Source organism: Zonotrichia albicollis, chromosome 5 (assembly GCF_047830755.1).
Source record: "Zonotrichia albicollis isolate bZonAlb1 chromosome 5, bZonAlb1.hap1, whole genome shotgun sequence".
Lineage (NCBI taxonomy): Eukaryota > Metazoa > Chordata > Aves > Passeriformes > Passerellidae > Zonotrichia > Zonotrichia albicollis.
In genome coordinates, this window is record NC_133823.1 from 38836705 (window position 1) to 38857819 (window position 21115).

The 21115-nt window shown below is 34.7% G+C and overlaps 1 protein-coding gene across 1 annotated transcript in view; it reads right to left on the reverse strand.

Annotated features, from left to right (window-relative positions):
• Positions 1–1525: 1525 nt before the first annotated feature.
• The window catches only part of MTNR1A (melatonin receptor 1A), a 54356-nt gene continuing 34766 nt past the window's right edge, over positions 1526–21115 (reverse strand). The window contains exon 2 of the mRNA XM_074541420.1: positions 1526–6853. Coding sequence (XP_074397521.1) covers positions 5985–6853 — 869 coding nt within the window. The 3' untranslated portion in view covers positions 1526–5984. The remainder of the gene's footprint in view (positions 6854–21115) is intronic.

Here is a 21115-nt window from a genome sequence, read left to right on the forward strand (position 1 = left end):
CTGGAGAAGGCACAGCCAAGCTGATACCATGGTCAGAGCTGAGGAAGAAAAACATGTTACCTGGGATCCAGAAGAGAAGGGATTATTTTTTGAAGGAGACGTATTTCTAATAGTTGTTCTGAAATATTGAATCAGCAGCAAAATTTGTTGGGAGGGATGACTGGTATGAACATAATTATTAATGAAACAGTTAATATTTCTGCTTTCAAGCTAGGTGAAATTTATGGTAAGAGAGATATTGCATGTTAATAAACTATCAGGAAAGGCTAGAATAGAGTGAGCAAATTATTTGCATATTAGCTATTCAGTCTGAAAGAACTTTGGGGATCTAAGTGATATGTAGATGGTTAAATGTGCTTGTAGTACCTGTGTTTATGTATTCGGGACGTAAACATCTTGAAACTTGAATATAATGTAATGTAATGCAATGTGATATGATATGATATGATATGATATGATATGATATGATATGATATGATATAATATGATATAATATGATATAATATAATATAATATAATATAATATAATATAATATAATATAATATAATATAATATAATATAATATATGGGGGACATGTATTTTTACATGAGTTGAGATTTGTAAAGCATGTATATGTAGTCCATACATCTACACAATACTTTTATGTTACTTTAAAAACTATCACAAAGGGCTTTATGAGGTTTTTCCATGTCAATTTTTAAGCATCTGTATGATTAAAAAGTAAACAGAATCTTTCATGTAGGCAGTGCTCTGTGGCAGAACAATTCACACCCTAAGTTGTATGGAAAAATACTTGTTGGTCTGAGACAAACACCTGATAATGTAATTGCATTTCTCTGACTTTTATCAACTAGCTGGATATTTGTATATATTGAAGAAGAGTATGTACATTAGTATAAAAACTTTTAGAATCTGGAAACAAACATGCAAAGTAAAATTCTTGGTGCAATGAAATGAAATCCATATGCACACATGCAATACAAGCAGAAAGAATAATGGCAAGTAGACTTCATGTCTCTAAATCTCTTAAGCTTGGTATAATTTTCTGCTAAATAGTTGCTACTTATACAATTAAGACTGAAACTACATAAAAGATTTCTGACATTTTTTTATTTGTTTATAAAAATGGCAAATCACAGAAAGAGGTCGGTTGGATTAGGTTAATTTTGCAGATCATTAGCAGGAAGATTCGCATTCTCCTACAACCTGGACATCTGACAGTTGGGGAATTTCACAGAAATAAAGTATATATTGCTTTTGCAATAGTGTAAAATAGCTAGTTTTTAGATTTATGAACTCTAATATACCAAAATCCTCAGCTGACATGAAGTTGTATTGTTTTATGTGAGATGAAAAAGACAGTGTGTCTCAAAGGGTATTTGAATATAGCTTTTGGAATAATGTATATACTTTTATGAATAACATGGTTCAATAACATTAGTCAATATTTGGTAGCTGGGATATTTTGAGTGATGAGTATTTCATTCAATTTGGAAAATATTTCTATAACCATTATTAATATATGTACTTTGCTGGATTTACTTTTGTTTCTATTAAAAACTGTAAAGGCTATTCACTTATACTGTGAGTCTTTTCCACCGTGAACACATTGCAATCTCTCAGACACGCATTTGAGGTAGGAATAATATTTTTAATAAGTAAATTCATAAAACCACATAATGGAATTCTTATTACAGGCAAAAATTTGAGAAACAGTACATGGGCTATAAGCCAGGCCACTACTTGAATATTTTTTCTGCTAAGAAAGTTGGCTTTAGCATGTGTGATTTCCCAAGCCTCAGTGACAAAATGACAGACATTTGTATTTCTTAATTATTCATAAACCACTTTAATTATACTTAAAAAGTGCATTTATTAGAAAATAATTAAAGAATAACATTACTACAGTTTATGAACAAAGTGTTCAAATAAAAGGAGTTTTTGAGATTATATTTCAAATTGGATCACCACATATATTTATGTAATTGTGTATTACATTTTAAGGATTTTTTAATGATTATTTTTTCAGTGTCGTGTAAGGGAAATTACAGTTCCCTTCAGTACATCATAATTAATCAGATCTAACATAATAAAATTTAAAAAGTGGTCAAAAAGAAGAAAAAGATGTGACGATTATATAAGGACGCACTAAACACTGATACAGATTGTTCATTATACTCTCTTTATTATGGATGATTCATATACCTGCCTTCTAAAACAAGTTAGAAGAAAGAGAAGTAAAATCATTGCTACATATTGTGTCTATTGAAATAACATATGCTTGTTTCATATCAATGCACTTGCACTAGCTTAGTGGTAGAAGAAAATGTGCAAAGAGAAAATGTGCAAAGCTACTCCAAATGAAACTACATTGTTGCATACAGTTACAGTTTAAATACAATGATTACCCTGTTTGATATTAATATATTCCTTAAGATTTTCTTTGCTGGTAAATATTTAATAATGCCAAGCTTCTTTGTAAACGTGAAGTTTGCAATGTAGATGACCACCAATAAAACTATCTATCTGTAAGGGTTCAAGGTGTGTTGATAAGATCATATTCAGATTGTCAACATAATCAAGATTGTGATATAGGAAAGGAATTCTTGCAGGATTAGGTAGCATTCAATAAGGCTGTAAGTGTGTTGCATACAGGGAGGGGGACAGAGGTGCTTCACTGCTCCTTCACAGAGGTCCTTTGGCTTCACTGGAGCTCAGATCAGAAATGGATGGGAAGTTGGAAAGGGCATTTTCAGATGCCACAGAGTAAGACTCACATTTTAGGACTAAATCTATCCAGGACTGATGACTGCTACAGGATGAGTACACTACCTCAACCACCCAGACTGAACTCTTAACAATGCAGTTGTGCTATGCTAACCTTTCATACAGGAGAAAATTTAATGATTTGAAATATAAAAAAGCATACCATAGCTCATCCACTTTCACAGAAGCAAGCAATCTCAGATGTTTCAAACTGCATCTCCTTAGAATGGACAGAAATCATTATTATTTTCACCATTCATTTTATGTTGACCATAAAGACTCAGATCTTGTGAGGGGCTGACTTACATTGTCATGCTCATTGTCATTGAGCAGCTGGCAAGGCTGCTGATTGTCTTGCATTAATCACTTTGACTTTTTTGAAGCAATAGACTGGAATTAAAAGTAACCATTACTGCAGAGTTAAGCATCATTCATTATTCTTCTACTTTTGCAATCGTTACCTAAAACATACTTCAGAGGGCAGTAGATAATATCCAAAGTTTTCATCCATAGGAATTTAAACAAAATTATCAATTCTCCCCACAAAGAAGAACAAGAGATAAATTTCTTAAAATTATTGCTATATTTAGCAGCTCATAACATCACCAACATGCACATTTCTGTGATTTAGATTTAATACAAATATTTCAAAATACAGATCTGAAAAGTGCTCTCCATTTTTATTACAGGCCTATTCAATAAAATATATACCTTTGGTATAATATGTTCTGTTGTATATAGGAAACCATTTTCATTGTCATCAAAAATATATTTTAGCACTTGCGAATTACAGGGGACCTTAATTCCTCAGATAACCCACATATTGGATACAGTATCTTGAACCAGCTCATAAATATGTAGACATGGTACAGATGTACATTTTCTGTAGGAAATGGAAAGTGAAAGGTCTTTGAGAATTCTAAACTTAGTAATAATTAAACTACTTTAACTGTTTTTATGCTACTCTCATAGATATATAATAAGACATTATTTTCATTGAAAATATGCTTTAATAAGGCAATTTTTGTAAGAACTTAAATAGTATTTTTCTTGCATTAAAAACTCATTTACTTGTAAGGTGGTCATGCCTCCCTTGCTATTCTAAAATCACTACACGCAAAGCAATAAAATTACAGAGCTAAGCATCCTCCAAGGATGAAATCACAGTGAAGAAAGCTGTGATATACTTTATGCTGTAAATCATGTTGTATCATATCATATGATGATACCAGAATAGAAGAGAGCTGGTTATTTACACAGTGGTTCTGACTGGAAAATGTAAACAAAGATGAGTCAAGCACCTCAGCAATGCATTGACTTGCCAGTTCATATCCAAGGTTTTACAATGTTGTTTATTTAGTTCTGTTGATAACTTGACATGAGGCACCTGTTTTTAAGGTAAGAAACTGGTCAGATGATGAAGTGTCAGTGGGGCTTTCAAGCAAATATGAATTGATTCCCTTTAGTTCATTAGTAAACCAAGGGTATACTAATCTATGATCCAAGAAAGAGGAATGCTGTTAGGTTTAAATGCAGCTTAAGGAGCTCTATGACAGAATGACAGTTGTTTTCTGAACGAAAATCTCCAGTTAAGTAAATAATATTTTAAAATAGCAGTGTAAGTAAAATGTTAACATAGATTAACAAAAGTCTGATAGCTATTCAGAAGCTCTTTGTCCCACTGACATTGTTGGAATTGGCTTGGAAAAGCCCAAGTGTACTTGGACATCACTGTAGGTATAAACAGTTGAGCATTAAAAGGTATGACAGTTGGAGTTTCTTTCTGGAACTAAATGCTCTTTCTTTTTAAGGTCAATTTGAAGGTGAATCCTATTGTTGTGAATTACTTTTCTCTGCCAGAGGACTTCATTATAAAGAGAGATTCATTGTTGCAGGAGACAGCCTGTCTTGCTATTTTTCCTCACTTCACACTGTACTTCCCCTTACTGAAGAGGTCCCTGCTGTCTGTGGAAAGTCCTGAGAATCACATGTTCCTCTTTGTACCACTGTTATAAGTAGTATCTTCTCTTTTCTATTATTTAAAGGTGTCTAATTTCTAGGCTATTACACTATGTTCATAACTGTGTAAACACCTAATTATTAATTTGAAAATTTTATCTGTGACAGATTAAAAAATAACTGCTAGCCTCAAGTTATTCTCAGGGGATCAGTTCAGAAAGATGTTAAATACTCATTCTGTATACATGTCTTATTTTCCAGTGTTTCATGGGTTTAAGATTCCACTAACCAGACAAAACTGTCATACTCAACTATCACTCCTATTAAACGCATTAATCTTTTTCTCACAGAGATTTAGAACTTCTGCCTTGTATACAAGTGAGATAAAACAGTTCTTCCTCACTTATGTTTCTAGAAGGTGTTTCCCCAGAAACTCCTCTGGGACTCTTCCTGATTTCATGAGTTACCGTCTCTTCAGAAATAATGGCAATTTAAATTTCTCCTCCCAATCCTCCTACACCTCTTTTTTATGCTGAAATGGCTTGCACTGATGAATCATGGCTCTTTTCCTTCCTTGCTGTTTATCCTCCTGCCCTTGGAGCTTTGAAGATAATCATTCAGGCTTGTTTCTCCTGCTAAAAGCTATTTTAAAATTGAAAAGTCAATTGAGAATGCCATCTCTAGGAAGGCTGGTGAGGTTTAATATCCAAAAAATTATATTCGTGTTAGTAGCAAAGAAATATAGATAGAGGTACTTTTTAAAAAGCCTAATGAATTTTCAGTTACCTTGATTTTTGACTTCACATCTTGTAATATATTTCATAAAGGTCTGATTTCTTTCTTTTTTTTAAGAAGTTTTCAGAGATTTTAGAATCAGGACTGTAACATGGACAGAAAGAGCATGTGGAAAGTGACAGGAATAGTTTTATGATTTGTTTTACTGAACCAGGCAATATGGATACTTCTGATTCAATCTCTTTCTAGGTGCTTATCTCCATCTAAGAAAAAAAAGTAGTCATTCATACCTTTTTATTCCTTCAAGGATATCACTATGTCATTATACAATGGATATACCATTGTATAATAGGATCTATATGTCAAGGCTCTGTAACAAGCTTCCAAACATCATGCAAGGGATTTGATCAAAGTGCTTTCTGTGTAGAAGGTATATTTCACTATGACATTTAACAGGAGGTCTAATAAAATGGACACTTTTTTTTTGGATGCTGTTGAGTGATAATAGTAAGATTCCCATTTTCAGACAGAGTCCACCTTCACTTGATTGTTGTTTGTAATCAGTGGAGAAGGTTTGCTTCTCATTCTGTCTCCAGCATCATTAGAACTATCCTGGAAAAAAACTTTTGCTGTACAAAAACTGACAATAATTCTCTTGTATTCTCTTCTGAAGTTCTGGTTCAGGAGTCCATATACTATAGCATTAAGGCAGCTGTTGAAATATGCCATGTAATAACTAGACACAAACAACCACTCTGGAATCCTAGGGATTACAGTTTTTGGGTTGACAGCCACTGCAATGCCTATAAAGTTCAAGGGAGCCCAGCAGACTGCAAACAGTACAAATACCACAAACATGGTTACAAAGTTTCTGAAGTCATGTGGTTTCAGCCTCGGGTTGTTATCCGGTTTAACCCTTCGCCTTACCTGGATAACGAGGATCCATATTCGCAAGTAACAGAAAGTAACCACGGCTATGGGGAGCAGGAAATGGAAAAACACAACTGCTATAGTATATGCTGGGCTCACAGACTGTGCAAATGTACAGGAGTAAATCCTGGGGTCGTACTGCAGTGATCCCACAAACAGATTGGGCACGATAGCGACAAATGTTAGGACCCAAATGAGGACAATATAGCACAGTGAATTCCTGTCGCTGTACAGCTTGTCATATTTGAGGCTGTGGCAGATATAGCAGTACCGATTGATAGCGATGCCTGTAATATTGAAGATTGATCCAATGACACTTAGGCCCATCAAGAAGCCACTAATCTGGCAGTGTAGGTATCCCAGTTTCCATCCGTTGTGAAACACAGATGTGAGGACCAGTGGATAAGGGTAGATAGCTACTATCAAGTCTGCAACTGCCAGGCTTACAACAAACACATTTCCTGTAAAATAAATATAAAAAGGCAAGTATTAGTTTTTCCTTTGCTCCCTTCTATCATTTCTGCTCTCGTTATATTAATGAGCAGCCTCAGTGGAACACTTTAAATGTAATTAAAATTGGCTCAAAATTCATTGTCATATATCAGAAATAAGAGACTCATTTTTAGTTTAAAAATGTAGCTTAACTTAAAGATGAACAATTTGAAAGTAAACTGCTTTAAGGTTATCTACCATGATCTATTATTTTTATCATGCCATTTGTTTGGATTCTTTCAATCACACAGACTTAGAATTCATATCAAATCAAAATATTCATAACTTTAAGGCTTGCTTTGGTTTTAAATAGTCTCTCTTGAAAAATCAGCAAAAATAATATTTCTAATAAATTTCCAAACTCAAATTTACCTTCTTTATTTAACTTCCTTTCATTACATTAACTAGCCCTTAGCTTGTCCAGTCTTGAAATTAAAATCTCTTTTCTCCCATTTATATTTCAAGCTCCCATGACTTTAGTATGACTTTTACATTATTCTCTTTGAATCTGCTGGCAAGTACTTAAATAACCCTAACTTCTAAGAGTCTTGTTGAACACCGACTCAGTTGTCTTTCCTAAAGACATGCTCTTCAGTAAAAAAGATGCTGTGCAGTGGCCTAGACAGTTCCCAGACAGTGCTGATGCCCCATTTTTCTCTACTTCCAAGCTGGAAAATTAAGAAATGGAACATTCTGCTGAATAACTTTTAAACAAAGGGAGATGATATTCTTCAAAGACAATAGAATCCATCAGATTTTGAATTCATGTTTTGAGAAGAGACTATATATTTTTTTTTTTAGTTGCTTAAATGATAACCCATCTGAATACCTCCCAAACATTCTAATTGCTAAGAAGAGGCTCACAAGAAACACTGATGTCACTTTTATTCATTTCTTTAAAATAACTATTACATGTAAAGGCCTAGTTATTCATGTCCATAAGTACAGAAAGCTTTCAATTTTATCTTTACATGGGTGTTTGTAGGTAAATAAATACATATGTACGTAGACATTTGATATTCTACTTTGTAGTTCTGAGATTATTCATGGAAGAAATATGAAGCTTCTATTCCAACCTGTAATAAAATATATTATTAGTTTCAGATTATGTACAATTTCAGTGCTAATCCAAGATGAGCTTGGTGAACTGTTCTATGCATTTATTCTCAGCATATAAAATATAAACAGATAATAGCAGGTTAGTAGGAAAGGCAAAAGTTTCTATGGCCCAATAGGGTGTTTTAGCTGCTAAAATTCTCAAAACTACTTTTTAAATATATTATTTCAAATATCTTCAAATGCATAGTCTCTTACCAATCTCAGGCTTTAAATGTCCAGTTAGAAATGCTCAATCTGCAAATAATACTGCCAGAGAAAAACAGAAATTCTCTTTCTCTGGATGCTACCTATGCTGTTGTGTTTAAATTTTGACACACGCACAAAGTACCACATTTGATATTTATACTAATGGCACCTAGAACAAATGGCCTCCATTAAAAGACTGCTGCACTAGTTTTTCTTGATTTAGTATCTGGATTTATAAATAACTTTCTTGTGATGGTGTCTGTAGCTGTTTCGTCTTTGACTGGGAATTCACTGCCAGACTGAAATATGCTTATCCTGAAGCCTTTGGCAGAATTCCAGATCATTTCAGCACAAACATCAGAGCATCTTTAAGCAGAAGATGACACAGGGAAAAAAAGCACTGCTTTCAGAATTTATCTTTGACGTAGTGGCAACTGATACAAGAACAAGAGATTGTATGGAACTGAGAGCTCCTTGTTTATCTGATGAATCAAAAAGTGGAAAGTAAATGAAAAGCTGCTGCTGCCAGGTTTCTTTCCCCCCGTCCAGAATATTGCAGGATTGATGAAATGGTAACATATAAACCCTAGATACTTATTAAAATGTAATATTTGAAAGAATTCTATTTATATTTTCTTATTAATACCCTGCTTAGCTGGAGACTGCCCATCCTAAACTTTTTTCTCTGCCACCCACTAAAACTTCTGCTACTGCTCACCATTACTATTGCTAACATTGCCATTATTTACCCACTTTAGCCAAATGATAAGGACAAGTTTAAAGGGTTTTTTCTCCTTTAAAAAGTGCTGTATTGAAAGGTGACAGATGGTATACATTTCTCTGAATGGTTTTAGCTTTGGAAAAAACGAGTTTAGGAAGAGTAGGCAGTCTTTCTCTGAATCAGCCAAATTTCAGGCTTCCATAAACTCATGCACCATGGTTGTTCCAGGTTTTTTCAGCGGGCTGCTGTAGAATGACAAACTGAAAATCTTGGAAACACAAGCTGTTTCATGTGAAAAGTGGAGGCCAGCATGAGGATAGGAGGATATGCTAGTAGTCTATCTTGAAGAAAAAAAAAAAGAAATCATGAGTTTGGAAATCAGGCCACAAGCTGCCAGCTCATGGTTAGCATGTCAGCTGAATGAGTAAAGTGTTGGGGGTGGAAACTGCTTGGAAACCAGGTACCTGTTTGCAGACAGGACTTTTAATTTGCCTTTCAGGAAGGGTTATTTTAAAGCTTGAGTTCAGATAAATTTTTGCTATGAGCATGGAAATTTTTTTGCTAAGACAGAGAATTTAAGTAAAAAAAAATTGGCATTAGTATGATTGTTGAATAATTTGGGGTTCATTGTTTCAGACTCTGAAGGTTGATCTGAAATGAATTTGAGCTTTCATATGTTATATAATAAACAATTTAAAAACATGATCCTAGCTTTAGGTACCACAATCACGGGAAAATGTTGCTAATTCATAAAATTCCCATATTATAATACCATATTGTGAAATTAAACTCTTATGTTTGTAGCACAATTGGTATTTTAGAGGTGAGCATCCTAAAAATGTATATAGGAAAGGGCTAATTTTTATCTTCAGAGTTAGGTTTGAATAGAATGCTACAAATGAAGCCTGAAGCTCTATAAATGAACCCTTCAAAAAGGTCACAAAATCAAAATCTTGAATAACTCTTCCTTGAAGAAAAAATATTCATTCTCTTTAGAGAGTAAGATCACGTAACTGTGAAAAAATGTGATTTGTGTACCTAAAGAATATATTATTATGCATTAACACCAGCAGGCTGAACTGAGAAGGCAGAGGTTGAATTTCTTGACTTTGACATAAGCCAAATAAGCTTTAATAAATTTAAGCAAATGTTGTGCAGTAGATGTATGTGGGAAGAAAGATAATCTACTGGCAACCAGCTTGAGCAGGTTATGTTTTTCGATGCTGTCTAAAGCAATGTTCCACTAAATATTTTCACCACTCTTACTGAAAAAGAAGCCTTTCTGCTCAGCAAACACATAGCAACATCAGATCTACCTGCTGAATATAAGGCTGCATTAATGCAACACAAAACAAACAAGTGTTTTCTTAAGAAATTTGACTTTTCCAAGAGCACAATACAACATTAACTTAGTGTAAAACTTGTGACCCTCACAGATTATAAGAAAAAATGCTTATGGGATTGCCAAGATACCAAAATGAATATAAGAGCCTCAATAAGAACTACATGATGTCATTGTATCAGTAGCAACTTGTATTTGCAGAACATATACAAATTACTCTGTGGGTTGTTAATCCCTAGATTTAGTGCTAAGTATGTCCTGAATGATAATTAGAAAGCTTCCAGAAATTTCTAGCAACTTAAACATGAACAGGATAATAATGGAAAAAAGATTAAAGTTACATAGATTGGGTAGTTCTGAATGCCTGCCCTAGAATTAGAATGGAGGGATGAACACTTTGCCAGCAGGTCAGAAATCACTTCTGGCAGTTTTAGGAGAACTGAGGGTGATGTGGTCTACAGAGCTCTTTCCTCAAGTGTTAGGGCTGTGAAGTACTCTTCTAAAATATTTAGTCTGGGGAAAATAACCTACTGTAAAAAAGGGAAATATCTTATGTATGGAAAAAACAACAATATTTTAAAGCATTAGGGGGATTCCAGCTAGAATATATGGTACTCAGAAAATCTGACTGAATTTTAGAAAAGATCTTATATTGCTGGCAACATCAGTATGGCAACATTTTCTTTTTTCACAAGTTATTTCTATACCTTTTAATACTGGTTGCCAAGTCACTATTCTATTCACCTTTTTCAAAGCTTTTCCTGGATAAATAATGCTTTGGCTTCTTACAAGAAATGCTTTCCACAAGACCTCATGTTTTCATCCTGTAGTTGCATTTTGAAACACATACCATCACATTTCCATTATTGCTTCAAGCTGGACCAATTTTAGGTGAGGGTTTTGTCTTTATGGCAACTGGAGTTGCTTTATCTTTTAGGTAAGAGTAAACAGTACGTGCAGCAGTCATTGAAGTCACATGAAAGGATATTTTTTCAGTGGCCGTTGTCTCAGACCTCTGATGTTTACTTGCTAAACATATCTTTAAGGAAAGAAGATAGTGTAATTGGTTGAACACTGTTAAATTTAGAAGATAAAACTTAGTTTCTAATGACCAGATGATTGTCATTCTTATGTACTGTCTTTTCACCATTTGTAAGCTATTGCCAGTCATTTCCAATTGTTTCATAACTAGCTTTATTTAAATGGATGCTTTCCTATAAATTTGGATCATGTTTTGTAGGCATTAAATAGTATTTAAATATCATGAAAGTATCATATCATACAAATATCATACAAGTTTGTTACGTACATATTTTTTACACATCTAATGGCACAAAAAACTTATTTACATTTTTAAGCACTGGTTTCTGATAATTCTAATACTTCTACCAATTTTTCTCTAGGATAGCTTACAGACTTTTTGGCATTATGAAATTTTTCTGATTATTCTAGCCTTTGCTAAGGATGTTAATTTGAGAGCTTGTGCTTCTAGCTGAAAACAAGACTATGATAGATGCTCATCAGTGAATGCCTGCAGCATCAGAAACTTTAAATGTGATATCTCATAACTGAGTACAGCATCAGAGAGATGAACTTCTTCCTTAGAGAGGTATTTTTTCAGGCCTATGCTTATTTAAGGGTACTTCCATGCACAAATTTTGTCCCAATGACAAGTATTAAAGCTAGATTTGTTTCATATTCCACCAATATTTTTGCCCTGAATGTTATTCCATTAGCACCAATATTTCACTTACAAAATATCATAAACAGCTACAAAATCAAGAAGTGAAGGCTGCTTTTGTGAGTACCTAATACAAATACAAGAACTTTTTCTTTTACATGTATCCAGAAACAGATCTGAGGTCTACTCAGTGTTTCCTCTACCTGTGAGAAAAACCAGTCAGAATGTTTCAAGAAAAAGATCAGTTCATAATCTTTCTAGCATTAAATTAATACTGGAAATTTGTTGCACCTAGCAGCAGAGTTTGGTTTTTCACAGAGGTAATGCACAACATAAATTGGTAAATTAAAATAGTTTTGAGTGGGGACAATGGCCATGGTTTCTTAGGAAAAATCCCAAAGTCAAGTAAGGTTACCTAGACAAGCAAGTGTGCAGTCCTAGCTTCACTGAAGAAAGATTTGAAATGTCTAAGAAAGCAACAGTCCTTGCAGCTCAGCATCAAAAATGGCACAAAACAGCTGAGCAAAAATGTAGGAATAAATATTACATAAGCTCTAGTTACTCCTGGGAGCTTCATTCACTTTACAGATCATAATATCAACTCCCCTAGATCTGAAAAGCCTATTTTTAAAATAAAGGCACTATTTATAAACCTGTCCTGAATCAAGAAGTCCACGTGCACATTAAATTTGAATAGCTTGATGGGCCTGTGGGTTTTTCTTCTCATTCGCATGTTAACCCTGATGCTGCAGGTGGTGATGCAGGGAAATGTGAAAGATTTAAAGCCCATAGTCAACCTTGTAGCCTTAAGCATATGTAAGAAAACCTCTCTCTTTCCTTTTAAGTTGAGAAAAGACCTTGTATTACTTTGTCATTTTCATCAACCTCATTCCATGTGCACTTCTGTCACCTCATAGAAGGGAATTTCAGACCTATCATCTCGTTGGGATGCTAATGAAACCAACAGGACAATTAAAGACATTGCCACTGCCTACAAAAGTAATGATGATGGGCAGGTAACCTGGTAGCACTGGGGAGAGTATTAAATATTTGAGGTTTAAACAAATTTATATTCTTACTAAAGTAGACATACTTAGTGCCAGGTAAGTTCAGATACTGAAATGACCTAAGTAACCTCAACATTTAACTCCAGTTTATAGAAATCCAGGTCTTACAGGTCTTCTTACAGGTCTCGACAGCTGGAGAACTACATAACAGTATATTAGAGAAATATTGAAGAATAGATTTGTTAAAGAGCTATCAGAATAATCCATATTGTAATGTTTTGTTTTACTGTGCTGAAAGTTGAAGAAAAATTTACATAATCAGCACAGCATAAATGAAAGATTACTGATGCATTCAGAAAAGAAAATGCTATACTGTATTTAGATTAATTATCACACAGAACCTTCCAGCGAGGCTGCAGCAACAATTAAATTTGAAATGCCTATGCCATCTTCTGGCCAAGAAATTCAGATGCATGAAAGTGTAATTGGCAGAAAATGGCAGTGACAAATTATGTAGTATTCAGACCAAAGGAATGGCTGTGTATCAGGTCCAAGTTGACTGTAGCCAAAGAGTATGCAGATGAGATGACTGTTTTTACAGATATGCCAAACAACATAGAGTTTTCTGTGGTTTTATTACCTACCATCTTTGCCTGCAATCCCATGGCTCCTGCTCTCCTTCACACAGTCTAAAAATATTTGTTGTTGCTATTTTTGGTGGTTCAGTCATGAGAGGAAAGTGATGTGAGTTTACTCTCAGGCACAAAAGGGAATTGAATCCATATGCTGGATGAGTGCTACAGACTTGGGGAAGTTCCTTGCCTCTGGCAGTTTGGTATGACAGGCCAGGGCTGCTTTGAAAATGTCTCTTATATTGGACCTCTCACATGAGAGGCATACTTAGTTTGGACAATGTGGCAGGTTTAGGAGGTGCATGGGATATTGAATACCTCAGTACTGATAGGACTGAGGTATTTCTGGCTGTGCCAAGAAGGACAGCACTATCTACTGGATGAATTTACCTGACATGAAATATAAAGCACCTGAGGAAAGCAGCACTAAAGAAAAGACCTAGACAACCATTACCTATTTAGGTACCTAACACAGGAATAAAATGGAGTTGGCATTGACTGAAGATCTCTTGTGAAACTGAACTTAAATCTAAAAGTGGTCAGGGTCTGGATCTTTTTTAAACGCTTTTAAGAAATTCCATTTTAAAAAGCACTTCAGATAGCTCTCAGAGTGCACCTCAGGATATGCTCATTTTTCTGTTATATTATGCAGTGGTATGAAATAATTTGCTTTGAGATTCTCCACAATAGGTTCATGTCCATGATATTTTGCTTTAGAAGGAGCAGCAAATTGAACAAGACTTCTGTCCTTTTACAGAAATTTCTAAAATTTTATCACAGCTATTTACCTTGGTAACAAGATTGTATTAAACTGGCACTGTCATAGAGTTTTATACTTTTAAAACATAGAAATAAAAGATAAAAGTGACCCTTTTCACCCAGCCAAGACCTAACATAAAATATCAAGAAGGCTTGTAATGACACTGATGTGAATCAACAAGTCCTGCTGTCTTACAGATGAAAGTTAGAAACCAGGGCAGGCAGACATACAGGTGAATGTCTCAAGTTCTGTGACCCTGGTTTTGGCTCTGATATCTGCCTGGCCTGTTCCTTCTACAGTTCACTGGGTGGGTGTGTCGGAACATCTATCCCCCTTGAACATCAGCTTCTTCTATCATGATGGCCATATTTCAGAGATCAAATAGATTTGCCTGAATAACTTATCCACTTTTACAGAAGGGAATTATATCACCACTTCTGACTTGATCTTTCTATCTCTAATTTCTATGATTCATTTGGGAGGAAAAAAATCCTGTGGACAGCCTGTTCTCCAACAAGGTATTGCCTAGATGTCACAGAACACTGAGGCTCAGCAAGCTGTATGAAACCGATTAGAATAACGATACTGCTGATGTCAGAGGATCACGCAACTGAACTGCATCCCAGTGGAGTCAATGTGGGAGTACTTCTCCCCTCTTCAACTCTATTTGCACTAGACACTGGAAATATATGGAAAGACAAAAATTATACTGTTCACAGTAATATCAGAGCTCAGATAAATAAAAGTAATATATAGTTTGAACATAGGCAGAGATGGATGCTTATGAAATATAATTATGTTTTGTGTCTTTACAAAATCTCACAGATCTGTCAGGACTAGATAATGTGAAGATGCAATCTATTTCCTTCCAAATTCTAATGTGTATTTTGAGAAAACAAGTTGGTGAAAACAGGGGAGTGAAGTTGCAACCACATAACTGACAGGAGAGGCTGACAGGAAAGGCTTCTATACTGCATAAAACATTGCAAACACAAAATCACTTTCCTGAATCTCTTTGAAAATCACACTTTTATGTAACAGGATTTTGTGGTTGAATTTGTCCAGAATTTTTCATGGGATGAAAAAGAAGTTTAAAAATTCTCAAGAGGATAAAATAATCCATTTTCTTTTTAGTTATGACTAATAACTGTATAGCTGATCATTCAGCTAACGTAGACAGTAGAGAGCAAAGCTAGTAAAATGAGTTTATAAAATAGTCTTCCCAGTTCTTTCTCTTAAAATCAGCAGTGGTAAGACACCTGCCAAGAAATTCGAAAACAGCATTACAGAAAAAGTCACTTCTATAGAGTTACACATGTGGTTAGTCTCCCCTCCTCTATCCATTCTCTGTTTCTCTATTCTTTTCCTTCTTTCCATGTTTTTTTCCATCACCATGTTTTTTCTCTCCTCACTGACTTACAACCCAAAATTTTTGTTTCTGACAGAAGCCTTTTTCATCCACATTTTCCTTTTCTCTTTGTTGTCCCAAGTTTCTTAGAAAAGAAAAGATAGATGATTATCAGTTTGATGATTTTTAGAGTGTATCACAGAGCCAGGTGACTTCAATTCTTCCTCCCCTCCTTTCAGTTCTTCATTTTCTCTACTTGATGCAGCAAAAGTCAAGTTGAATGGTCCCACAGCAGAGTGGAGCAAGTGAAATGGTATCAAATATTATGGGGAATTCACCAGAATAAGTAATATTTTAATTGCAATATTAGTGGGGCTTTTTATGAAAGTAACTGATGATAGCAAGAATTCTTGCTGTTCTATAATGTATTACCACTGGAAACTGAAAAAAGGCAAATAAGTGTAACTTCCATATACATGGCAGCAAGGTGAAGGATCTTAATTTCCATCATCTCTCCTGTTTGTCTTTTCCTCTTTATGATGGACAAACAAATCAAGGAAACAGGGTATGGGAAAACAACTCTGGATTAAAAGAGAGTAAAGACCCCAAGATGTGCAGTTCTTTTCTTCTGTAAAAAGATTTTAAAACCTTATGAAATTTGCTCCAGCTATTGGACCAAAAGACACCCTTCCAGCCCCACTAGACACCTATACTATACTAATTTTTCTGTTGTTTGTATATGTCCACAAACTGCCAGGAGAAACCTTTACTTAAGACATTCTTTTGTAATTTGGTGGGAACGCACACCAGCTGCAGGGTCCTGCACCATCCACAACAGGGTAAAAATGAGGCAAGAAATACAAATTACATCTTAAACTGGCTACACTGAGTTTCAGGCAAATTCAAAATCTGACAAAACAGAGCAGACAACTTTCTTAGAGCAGATACTCTGGATTGTTGCAGCCAGCAATGAAATGATAGCCCTGGCAATTTAAATCAGTCAAAAGCTTAGAGGGGTATATTTCTGCCCCTTGTATTATCCAAAAAAATGGATTTAGATATATGGTAGATTTATAAGAAATTAATTTATTAAGGAAGAATTAGGAAGACTAAGTATTAGATATTGAAATAAGAAATCTATAAGAAATTAAGGAAGAAAGTAGTTTATTTATTATTGCCCTGATTCATTAATCATAATTTTTAGCTCCTGCACAGTGTAATTGACTCGAAAGCAATGTTTGTTTGCTCATACTAGATGTGTACTTTAAAATGCATTGCTGACGAAATGTACAATTGCAATCTTGTATTAGAGGAGAAAGAATGAAGATGTTGCACTATCTTAAGTAAAATCTGTATTTTAATTTGTATCAAAAAAGTTGCAGGAAACAGACACTTTATGTGCACCTAAATCCCCTTGTGTTTTTTTTTTCTTTTATCTAAATATCTAACTTTTAATCTGTCATAGAACTAAAATAGTTATGAAGGAAAAGAATTCTAAGCTTTCTAATGTCATCCTCATTGCTTGTAGCAACAGTCTATAAAGAATTTAAGATAAAGCTTAACACTTGTGACATTTGAAGGACCATAAATTATTTTCATTTCTTCTAAGGCTCCCTGGCATTCTCATCTTTGCAGTATTTAGTTTCTTCATTACAAAAGCAACTGTCAGAATAGACAAAACAACAGGAACAACCTGACTATAGATTTTACAGAACTTTAAAAATAGTCTTAAGTATTCTTTCTTGTAATTCTTCAGACAAAGATATGAAATTTTTTCAGTATTTCTTCTAGATGGTCTAAATTAGACACGGTGACTTCACTGCAGGCAAAAAGACTAAGCTATCCTAAATTCATGCCAATATCTTTACAGTATACAATTATTTGAGAAGTACTGATGCTCATGTATGTCACCCAGTTACTCTGCAAATGGATGCACTATTATACTTGTAGATAATCAACATATCTCCACTTAAATTGTAACTGAATTATCTATTTTTTGCTATTGGTCTGAATGATGAGACTTTCACAGAATATGGCTCGGGGTTGACCAGATCTCTGGAAATCATAATAAGGAGACCTCATTTATTGCCCGTATCTTTGTGGTTGGTTTTGGGTTTTTTCCCTTATAATGGGAGTTTTCATAAAGAACAGAATAAAATTTTCAAGCAGTAATAATTTTAGAGAAAACTTGTTAGACAAAGAGTGAGGTATGATTAGCCTTTGACATCATAGAAGATTTCAGGTATTCCCACAATGTGCCTTACATAAGTGAGGTCAACTTGAAGGATTTTTCTTCTCTTTAGTAACTACTGATATAGAAGTCAAAATTTTTTCAATATCCTCTTGATTATTTAATTAGAAAATACAGGACTTTTACATTTAATGCTTATTAGAAATAAAATGGGGTTTGTATTTGTGCCTTTTATCTTAACAGTATTAAATGAAGTTCTCTCCCTTACAGAGAGACATCTAATTCAGCATACAGATGAATTTGCCAGACCATTGAATCCTTAGAAGTAGGCTTCAGAAAAGAAAAAAAAAGACTAAAATAATGATTCAGCTAACTCTCCTGACAAGTTGAAGCAGTGTAAGTGAGCAAATAAGTGGGTCGTTGCATTATTGCATTGTTATTCCCCTCCATCTTGTTTTAGTAATTTGCTTTTTCTCTGGGTTTTACTTTCATGAAGAGTGGGGTAGAATTTCTAAGGAAGCTTTTTTTTTAATTGCTTAAGACCAAACTGCTTGTTTATCAACGTATGCAGTTCAAAAAACTAAGAGTCTATGGCACTCGCTAATATGAAAGAAATATATAAATGGTGTTGACTTGCAGTACCTACATATGTCTTCAGAACTTAACACTCAGTGCTGTTACTTAACACGTTGCACAAGACTGTCCAGCACAATAATACAAAACCGCTGAAACCTACACTTGCTGTCAAAAGTATTGGATTTTGTATTACAGTAATTTCAGTGTGGGTGCATTTAAAAGCTGTGCTATGATATCTCATCCAAATTATTTGTACCCATTGATTTTTGTTATGACTCAGAAATACCCTAACTGAGCTCTTTGAGAAACCAAACACAATTTGTAAAATTAAGTTCAATATCACCAGTGTAAAAATGTGAACCCTTTCACTGTGTGAAAACAAAACAAATCTGGAAAATTATACCACCATTATAAACTTAATCTCATAATGTTATGTATATAATATCTTAGCTGTGGAGCTCCTTTCCTTTTATAATACCATTTTTTTTCTCTTATATGCCTTTCTATCTTTGTTTAAATGGTAGCAAGAATCTTACAGAAAAAAAAAAGCTTTTAAGCAAGCTGAAAAGCTATATATAGACAGCTAAAGATAGTATCCTTTTAAATATTCAGTAAAAACATTTCCAGTTCTCCCTCTGAACCTTACTGCTCAGTTCTTCATCTTTTTTTAGGCACAAGCTTTCTGTGTGCCAACATAATTCATTATTTAACAAAATTTAGCAAACCAGAAGTCAACACTACTACTTATGAAACTAAAAATAAGAAACCCAGGGAAATGTGGGATAACTATCTCAATGAATATTAATAAAAATTATTTCTATGCTGAAAGGATGCCAAAAGAGTAGAAGTTCTGTACAATTAGTGTATGTCAAAGATGCCATGTACTTATATTGTGTTACAAAACCTGACTCAAAGTTTATTGTCAAGAAGAATGGGTGGTAAGGAAGCTTTAGCTTCAAACAGCACTGAACAGTAGCTTCACATTTCTTTACTTTGTTCTATTAGGGAATAACCATCCCATTTTTAAAACAATGTCTTTGTAAAATGTTCTACAGGTGACAATGCTAAAAAAAGGTGGGGGTGGGGGAAAGTGTCTTTCACACCTCATCTAAAACTGCCTAGATTTTCTTACTTTAGCTTCAGAAAGATTGGCATTCAGCTTTGTAGGAGAAAATATTTCTTCAAAATTTTTATAAGACAGCTTGAGCTCTCTTTCCTCAGAGAACCACTTCAGCCTTTTCCATGAATGAACACAAAAATGTCTGCTCTGGCACATTAATGTATTTTTTAAACTAATAGCAGAAAAGCTTTCCCTAAAGATCTGAATAACAGCTTTCATTTGTGTTGTGTAAAACTGGTCAGCTCATGAATCAGAAGCTAATTATTTTGGTAACAGGTAAAAAAATCTCCTTCTAAACCTTTTATTGAAACTGTGTGTGTCAGCTGAAACCATTGATAGGCAATAGTAGAATTTCTTGGCATTATAGTCACTTCCTGATAGACTTGACTTCACATTTTAGGAAAGATTTTAGGACTTCACATTTAGGAAAGGATTTTTTTGTTCATAAATTCTAGCATCTGGAATAGGACTCTGTCACTTCTTAACACTACTTTTAGATATATTTTGTTAACAAGCTTACTTTCTGTAAGTTTGTTCTGGAAGAATGTTGATCTGGTCAAAGCTTTAAAACAGATCAATCAACCTTCTTATAGCAAGCTCAGTGAAGAAAACCACGTAAGAGAGAGAACAAAAAAACCAAACCAGTTTCTCCCTGTATTTTTAAGGCATCTCCTTTCTTCCAGAATTGTTTTCTGTCAGTTCCATACTTTGAAGGTCTCCTGTGGTCCTCTTCTCGTTTCTTAGGCCTGATGAGTTTTCTGTTCTCAGCCATCCCAATTCCTGCTGTAGCTGCAAGCTTTGTTCTCAATGCCTTCCTGTTGGCTGGTGCTTGCTTTTATTGACCCTGCTCAGCTGCTTCTGAGGACAGTAATTCCCCCTTTATTCTGGGAGATAAACCTCACCCACATATGCCTTTACTAACAACATGTGGCAAGCAGAGTGAGGGGAAAGGTAACAAATACCCTTATTCAGACTTAAGGGAGAGAAGAACAGTAGTTAAACTTTTCATTCTAAAGACAGTCCCTGAAAATGTCTCTTGCAAGTCTGCAAGGAATTAAAAGTCTATGCCAAACCACTAAGTCAAACAAAGGAACAAATACATTGAACTTTATTCACATAAGCAAATAGTTATGTGAGTTTTTCAGCAGTGGGATAAAAGTGAGAAGATGTAAAAAGCAGGACCAGTATCAAAGAAACAAACCAAGGTATTGTTTAGCATATCCATCAGTGATTTGGATGAAGAAGCAGATGCCTCCTCACAAGCTCAGTGAACACGAAGCTGGGAGGAGTGGCTGACAACACAGAGTACCGTGCAGCCCTTCAGAAGGACCTTGACAGCCTTGGGAGATGGGCAGAGAAATGGATGCACTTTTGATAACATGATGGGGAGAGACTTGCTCCACTTCCCTTCTGCCCCAGGGAACTGCATTTTGGAAAGTCTCTCCACAGGTGAAGCATGAGAGCAGAACAGGTGCACTGTGAAATGCATCTTCTCATGCTTGGATTCTACCATATCTCAACAGTAAAATGGTTGTTGAACAAATGTTC